Source organism: Neopsephotus bourkii, unplaced genomic scaffold, assembly GCF_033783945.1.
Source record: "Neopsephotus bourkii isolate Nb327-2 ecotype Australia unplaced genomic scaffold, CSIRO-AGI_Nbou_v1 NB_1060, whole genome shotgun sequence".
Lineage (NCBI taxonomy): Eukaryota > Metazoa > Chordata > Aves > Psittaciformes > Psittacidae > Neopsephotus > Neopsephotus bourkii.
In genome coordinates this window covers 3,485,015-3,493,073 of record NW_026901548.1, presented here as the reverse complement: position 1 = coordinate 3,493,073, position 8,059 = coordinate 3,485,015, and the positions used below count along the sequence as shown (strand labels likewise).

The 8,059-nt window shown below is 50.5% G+C and overlaps 1 protein-coding gene across 1 annotated transcript; it reads right to left on the bottom strand.

Annotated features, from left to right (window-relative positions):
• Positions 1-2,858: 2,858 nt before the first annotated feature.
• HRH3 (histamine receptor H3) lies at positions 2,859-5,272 on the bottom strand. The gene is made up of 3 exons (XM_061361596.1): positions 5,023-5,272; positions 4,622-4,788; positions 2,859-3,704 (listed from the first exon to the last, which is right to left on the bottom strand). The coding sequence occupies exons 1-3, from the start codon at positions 5,237-5,239 to the stop codon at positions 2,859-2,861; spliced, it is 1,230 nt and encodes a 409-aa protein (XP_061217580.1). The 5' UTR covers positions 5,240-5,272.
• Between the last annotated feature and the right edge of the window lie 2,787 nt (positions 5,273-8,059).

Below are 8,059 nucleotides of genomic sequence, written 5' to 3'. Positions count from 1 at the left end.
TGAAGGCACAAGAAACGGGCTTTTGTGTCTTTAGGGGAAAAACACGTGGTACAGGAGCAAGTGTTGTGGGTATGACTTCAGAAGCTGACAAAATCTCCAGCTGGAGAAAGCTGGTTCTTTGAATGATGGAAGACCACATATGAAGTGGAGCCTATTTTGCAACCAATTCACTATCATTTTGACACTTATTTGGCCTCTACTGTATTTCAAAGACCTTCCATTGATCCAGCGAAGGTCAAGCAGCAGAGTCGTTAAAAGAAGAAAACAAAATTATTTTTCTAGAACATGAAGTAGGGGACCATTGTTTAATACCAGGTTAAAAAAGAAATAAAATAGACAACAATTTCTCTACCCTTTAGTTAAGGTGGAACACAGTCAGTAGCTTTCCTTTTCATCAGACTTGAACGATCTGGTCCTACTTCTCTTTATGGACAAGTGAAGAGAACCACAGCTGGAAACTGGGACCTTGTTCACATTATGACTTTGTCATTTGTAGGCAGGTCAGTGGATTTCATAAGTCACAGGAAGAGCTGGTGTTGATGTAACCTTTTCAGATCTAAGTTGCATGTAACATGCTCTGGTAAAGAACAAAAGGTGGAAAGGATTAAGTGATGTGCACTTATCACTCCCTTAGTGCTGTCAAGAATCTGCTCATCAGAGGTCTGAGAACTCAGCTGTTTCAGGAGCTGTTTTCTAGCAAAAAGTATAGGCTTTAACTGTTTCCTCAGGCAAATCCATGGATGTTTTCCCTTCAGTGAGATTGTATCATTTCCACTCTGTTTACCATAAAATATTTGACAGGCTTTGTATAAAAATACTTTATTGGGGTTTTCAGAAGGTAGAAGACACAAGAAAAAGGTACAAGCAGGCTCAACAGTACAGACTGCCAAGTCTTGGTACACTTACACTTCAAAGGATATATTTTAACCCATACGTAAAGGTTTGACTGAACATGTCACAAGACTGAAATGTCACATACACAAAACTGGCTTCAGGTGACAATACTGATCAATACTCAACAAATATCACTGGGAGAAAGCTGGATAGCATTTTCTTTTATTCCTATCAGCAGCCAAAAAGCAGTTTGCTTACAACAGTGAAGTGTACATAGCGGTCACGACACCATAAGCTTTTGGGTGCTACTTTACAGCGTTTGGGTTTCCATTTCTAAATGTGGTTTTCAGGCTTAAGATCTTGAGCTTCCCTGTATGGTACTGTTAAGTATGAGGTTTTTCTATGGCAACTAATTATGTATTTGTATGACTGTGCCACTGAGCAGTGCCAACAGGGATGGGTGGTTGAAGTCTTTTGCTTTATGGTCATACAACCTCTGTTCCCAAAGAGGTTACAGGATAAATGGGCAAATGTGATGAAGCATGAGGTAGGAAGCAGAGGTAAACACAAGATTTTCTGTTAAGACTGAGGCTAAAGCACTGGGATCTGGAATGTGATGCTCTGCCTGTGGAATTAGTTGACTGCTTTTAAAGTGTTAAAAATAAAGAAAATGATGCCTATGTTGCCTGGCTGAGCTCAACCAGGTCTCTGTTCAAATGATGTGTTTTTAAAAGGAAGTGTGCAGGAGTTCTGGAACTTGCTAAAACGATGAGGTCTGAAACTAACTGAAAAGGAGCACAAGATTCACTTCCCTTGGTACCACATTGCCAAGGGAGTATTTTTAGGATCCTGCAGAAAGGATGCAGAAATGTCTTTGGGAGATCATGGAGGAGACTCTGGAGAAGCTGACACCCTGCTGGCACCTTTCATGTAGGTGCAGCAGCCCTCTTCCTCGGGGCTCCTGTGGGGCCAGAGGCTGGGCTTGCTCCTGCTGCACAGCTCCCCCTGTGCTGGGAAGCACTGGTCGATGTGTGGCTGGATGCAAAGAAATGAGATCAGTTTGGAAGGAGGGAATGCCAGCAGGGTGCTTCGGGATGCTTGATGCCTCCGAGTGGCTGTAAACTCCTTAGGGCAGAGACTGGGCCCTTCTTGGGGAGCGAAAGGGACATCCATTGCACCACATGCACAGGGATCTAGATGACAACTATAGCTGCTGTAGCAATAACAATAAATGAGTGTTTTCTTTCTGAGGTTCATTCTTCTCTTTCTGTATCATCACATACGTGTGATATTAAAAGTGCAAGGAAAACCCCCTTCCATTTATGGGGAAAAAGTCAGGTCTGCCAACAGGTAGACTGTAGTTTAGGCCAGGAGGTTTAGGTTACGTGCTTCTGTTTGATAGCTTTAATGGTTCAGATTGTGTCTTTATGTTAGCCAAATGCTGGTGGGGCTCTGGCTGACTAGGTGGCAGCAGAACTCTTCTGTGGCATCTACAAGTGGAGGACAGAGATTTCAGTGCCTGCGGCTAATGGCAAAGTTCAGGGCTCAAAAGGCTATAGGTCAAAGTTCAGGCATCACAGGTCACCGTTTAACGTACAAAGGTCAAAGGTCAGGAGTCAAAGGCCTACAGTTGCTGCTCAAGGGGCAAAGGTTCAAGTCAAGGACTCAGAGGTCAAAAATGATAGGTCAAAGGGCATAACTCAGCGGTCAAGAGCGAAGGTCAGAGAGCAGGAGCAAAGGCTGCAGGTCAAAGTGCAGGGGTCAGAGGTCAAAGAGCAGCAGCCCATGGGCAAGGGGCAAAAGGTCATAGATCGAAGACAAATCTCAGAGGTCAAAAGGTTACGGTCAAAGGTCAGTGTTAATGGTCAAAGGGGAGGTCACAAGCAGGGTCAAAGGGCAGCACTTCTAATAGTCAAATGTCGGGTCAAAGTTCAGGAATCAAAAGGTTGTAGGTCAAAGGTAAATGGTCAACAGTCAATATGCGGGGGTTAAAGGCCATAGGTCAAAGTTCAGGAGGTGAAAGGTCAGCGCTTTACATGGTCAAGGAGTTTAACGAAAGCTCTCCTGAAGCTGTAGTGGCAGAGCGGGTACAGGACGGGGTTGACGGCTGAGTTGATCCACAGCAGCCAGAAGGAAGTCTCGTACCAGAAGTCAGAGATGCAGTGGCCATGGCAGCCGGCCCGGATGATCATCAGGAGAGTGTACGGTGCCCAGCATATCCCAAAAATGCCCACGATGATTGCCAGTGATTTAGCCACTTTCTTGTCTCTAGAAAGCCTGAAGCGTTGGGTCATGCTCTGGGACACAACCTTCATCCCTTTCTCTAAGGACAGAGCGGATGCTGAGCTTGTACAGCTCTTCTTGGTGCAACACTTGGGTTTCCCAGCGCTCTCAGAGCTTGTTGACAGCAGGGCTTTGGCACCCAGGCTGGTAGGGGAGGCTGCTGCTTGAGCTTTGCTCTTGGAGGGGTCGAGGGTTTCAGCTGGCTCCTTCTGCTCCCACTTACAGCATTTCAAAGAAAGCTTTGCTTCTGGGCTCGTTTCCATCTCCTCGGTGAAGGATTGGTTGTGCACCTCGTGGAAAATATCCAGGCGTAGTTTGGTGCGTTTCTGTATGTTCAGGTAAATGCTCAGGTTGAAAAACATCACACTGATGAAGGGGGTGAAAAACTCCAGCGTGGAGGCTGTCATGAGAAAATACCAGTTGTAGAAAAACTCAGCGTAGCACTGGCCAGTGGGTATGGTGCTCTGGCCTGAGATGTACTCCCAGCTGATAATGGCAGGTCCGTAAAGCAGGAACGCCAATACCCACACCATCACCATCTTCAGCACTGCCTGCTTGGTGTTGCCTTGCTGGGCTCTGTAGGCGACCTGCAACGGGGGAAACCTTTTCTTAACTGTGGTCACACACCCCAGCTGGTTGAGGCTCTTCACAAATGAACTGTTAGCATTCCTGGTAAAGTTGCTAGGCAATATCCCAGCAGTCTAACCAACTCATATGCCATGGGCGACAGGAGCAATTGCTAGATAAACCACACTCCTGCAGGGAAGGCTCGGAACCCTCATATTGCAGCTCCAAAACGTGGTGTCTGCTCAGTGGAAATGTACTGCCTTAGCTGGAGCCCAGCACTCTGCTGCACCCCGTGCTTGTGTCCCCAGCTACACCCTGTACCTCTTGGGAGAGGCATGCACCAAGCTCCTGGGCCAGGCAGGCATCTCCCTATGGCTCTCGCTGAGCCTTGGAGCTAACCTGTGTTGTAGCTGGAGTCAGGGAGCAAGCAAACAGCACTGGATCTGGTCTGCTTGTGAACTGCTCGCTACCTCCTGTGAAAGGCTGAGCTTTTTCATCTCGCCACGTAGTCAAAGAGCTGAGGGCTGTGCCCTGCTGAAGCTGGTACTGCAATCTACTGCCTGGGTAGCCAGGGAGAAGCTGGGAGCCCAGCTGCAATCCACTCATTTGTCCTGGAGATAATAAGTCCCTGCAAGTTAGTGGTAGGTCTGCTTACCTCGCTGGCTGGCTCGTATGCTGCTACCCTGTCATCAGGGAAGGGATCAAACACCTGCACAATGGGGTCTGAACATTAAATGATTTAATTATGCCACAAATACTAACCTGAAACCACAGCTGAATTATGTATTTGTGGGTAATTATTGCTTTCCATCACCAGGCTGAAACATTCATCATTTCTGGAGGATTCAAAGAGCTTTTAATTATTGCAGAGAGTCTGGAGAATAAAGCAGGATGAGAGCTATTCCCCCCACCCCGGAGCTGCCATGACAGGACTCACCGCTCTTGTCACCGAGAGGAATCTGTCATAGCTAATCAGCACGATGTTGAAGACCGAAGAGGTGCAGAGCAGGTAATCAACGACCAGCCAGAGTTTGCAGAGGCTCCTTCCGAAGATCCATCTCCCCGTCAGCACATAGGGCACGTACAGGGGAATGCAGAACGCACCTGCAACCGGAGCAGTCCTTTCCATCGGGATGCGGGAATCCATCTCCTTCCCCCGCCCCGCACGAACCCCGCACACCGCCCCCCGCGGGACCGGCCGGGACGTCGGGAAGGACCCCTGCGGAGGGTATCGTGACCGGGACCGGGACAGGAGCTGGGAACCCCGAGGGCAGGAGGCGGCCCGGCCGCTAAGTTTCCTCTGGTGCGGTCCGGTCCGGTCCGGGGGCGGCACTTTACCTACTAGGAAATCCGAGATAGCCAGGTTGAGGAGGAAGAAGTTGTTCTGGGTGCGCAGGCTGGAGTCCGCCACGAACGCCAGCATCACCAGCGCGTTACCGGCCACGATGACCGCGATCAGCAGAGCCATCAGCGCGCCCAGCGCCGCCGTGCCCGCCGCGGTGAAGCGCCCGGCGGCGGCGGCGGCGGAGCCGTTCAGAGCCCCGCCGCTCTCCATGGCCCGCGCCGCTCCGCGCCGCTCCGCGGGGCCGCCGCCCCGCCCCGCCCCGGCCCACCCCACATCCCCGCCCCGCCGGGGGCTGCAGCCCCGCGCTGCCTTGCGGCCGGTGGGACCGGCACTCCGGCTCTCAGCATCCCTTCATCCCCCAGAGCATCCCTGCATCCCTCAGAGCACCCCGAGCATTCCATCATCTCCCTAGAGCAGCCTCAAATCCCCCAGAGCATTCCTGAATCTCCACCAAGCATTCCTGCATTTCCCCTTCCCCTCTCAACCCAAGAACATCCCTGCACCCCCCCCAGAACACCTCTTCATTCCTCATTCCTCCTCAATCTGGGAGCATCCTTGAATTCTCCCTTGCATTCCTCACAAGAACATTCCTGCTTCTCCCCAAAGCATTGCCCCAAGACAGAGGCCATGGGGAGCACTCATGGTTCCTGCCTCAGTGGAGAGGAGCGGAGGTCAAGGCTCAACTTGTCTGTTCATCAGAGATCAATCAGGAGAGCTCTCGGGCAGGCAGAGCACAGAGGGCGATGCTTTTGCCCAAGGAAACAGTGCCGGGAGCCCACAGCTCTACCAGGTGTCCCTGCCACTCGGTCTGCAAACTCCTTGCCTGCAGCCCCCAGCTCCAGGAGATGATTATTGCTCCCTCCTCCTTCCTCTCCTTTAGCTTTTCATAGCTGAATAGAATATCTCTTGTTTGAAGGCTTTCTGCAGCTGGTGATACACCAGGACGAAGTTACCCACCACTGCAACCCCCAGTGTACAGTGTCTGCTCCACACCCCATCATTGGGAACATCTTCATGTGCAGGGATAGGGTCAGCTCACCCCAGTCACTCTCCCTGGAGAGGGACACAGGGACATGCAGAGCAGCGACACTGGGAAGCAGAGTAGGACACTGGCTGGAGACGCTGGCCAAGCAGTGTTCTTCCTGGGAAAGCCTGATAAGTTGTGAATGCCTTTGAAGAACAGAGATCAAAAAAGCAAAGCAGGCAAATCGTGCAAACCCAGAAACATGCATGAAGATAGAGCCCAGGGGGTTTGTCACCTTCTGATTACTCCAAAAGCTATTTTCACATCAGGAACTGTTACAGCCTCACAGAACTCCTTTTCAAACCCACCACCACAGCCACTGTCCTGACAGCAGATGCTGATCCTGCTGAGAGGAGCCTTGGAAGGGTCCTTTTAAATCGTGGTGAATCACTTGCAACCTGCAGAGCCTGGAGGTGAGAGCACCTCTCAGCCAGCGCAGGAAGGGACCCTGCCAAGCCCTCCCACTGCAGTGGCCTTTGGTGGCCCCCACCATCAGGCCTGCAGCCGCCTGACACGGTGTGTCCCTTCCTCGGGAGCCAAGTGTCCCCAAGCCCCTCCACTCCACAGAGGGCTTGGTACCCGCTGCTGCTGCATCCCGACGGAGGATGTCACTGTGGGCTCATGGGAGCTGTGGGTGGGAGAGATGTTGCAGAGGATGCTGCCTGTGCCAGAAACCCCTGAACAGGGGGATAAATGGCTGGGGGCTTCGAGGAACTTCATGCATGGCTTCAGTGCTGCTTTGAGGAAGAGCAGGTTCAACAACACACCCGAGTGAATCCCCAGCAGGGCAGTGAGCAACCTGGCTGTGTGGCTGCAGTGTGGCCAGAGCAAACAGGACCTCATTTTGCGCCATCATCTCAGATACCATGGAGAAAAAGGGCTTTTTTGCCCCTCTCATGATATTTAATGAACCCACAGACCACTTCCATTCTGACTGCTTGTGCCCTGCTGGTGTTGGTAATCTCTATTCAGACAATCATCAGGATTCATTGACTCGCTTACAAATTCCAAGCGATTGTGTGTGTGTTGCAGCATTGTCCCTAGGAGCTGTTTGCTGTTTGTTTGCTGTCATTCTGATTCAGAGTTTTCATCATCCAGACAGAAAGCAGAAACCACACTTTGTGCCTAAGGTAATTTATAAAGTGATTTATAATCCTAACATGAATAAATCATTGTTTATTGCCAGGAGTATTAGATAATAAGAGAGGACAGAGCTTCACAGACTATGGTTTTCCTTGTCCTGAGGTTTCTTTCTTGCTTCAGCAGAAGGATAAATATATATCTAAGACAGGCCAGGAAATGTGCAGTCTTGGTAATTGTCGGAAATAAAGGAAAACCAAAGGAAATCAGCCAGCCTAGAAGGAGTAGTTAAAGCAGATTACATACAGACTCGCAAGCAGATGGTACCATAGCTAACGTTTTGACCTGGCTTATGCAGTACATATGCCATGTGTAGATATCCTTTGTGCTCATAAGTGCTTAGAGATGTTCATCTAAGGTGCATTGATCACCCTGCAATCAGGCCATGGGGTCCTCTTCTGGGCTAGGAAGGCTACAGACACTCAGCACCTGAACGCTGCTCAGTGCTTGTGTGGATACAGGAGGAAAAATGGTACTTCTGGAGGATCAGAGCTATAGCTCAGCTGTAAGCTCCCCTGAGCATGGTTTAGTCTAAGGTTGTGACTGAGAAGCAGGGGCTGGGAACAGCTGATGCAGAGGTCCCAGCCCACAGCTCCCTCTCAAACTCATTTTCAAGGCCTTCTGCCCCAGGTTGAGCCCCAGCTCACAGCCCAGGTGCTGAGGCAATGCAGTGTTTCCTGGACACACTCAGAGCTCAGCTACACGAGCAGACAAGCCTTAGAAGCCCCTAGGAAGGGTGAAGCCCTGCTGCAACTGCCTGCAAGGCAATTCCTCTCCTGAGGAGCTCTCTCCCCCTCTCTGCTTCCTTCCCTACTTTATTTCTGAGAAGCATTTAGCCTCAACATGAATCCTGCAGAACTTCCATA

Bases quoted from the DNA above. Each gene is read 5' to 3' on its own strand.
- HRH3 (XM_061361596.1), bottom strand. From the start codon at position 5,239: ATGGAGAGCGGCGGGGCTCTGAACGGCTCCGCCGCCGCCGCCGCCGGG. The intron at 4,789-5,022 runs GTAAAGTGCCGC...CTCCGGTTGCAG, and splicing joins TATCTCGGATTTCCTAGTAG to GTGCGTTCTGCATTCCCCTG. The intron at 3,705-4,621 runs GTGAGTCCTGTC...CCCCCGTTGCAG, and splicing joins TCCTCTCGGTGACAAGAGCG to GTCGCCTACAGAGCCCAGCA.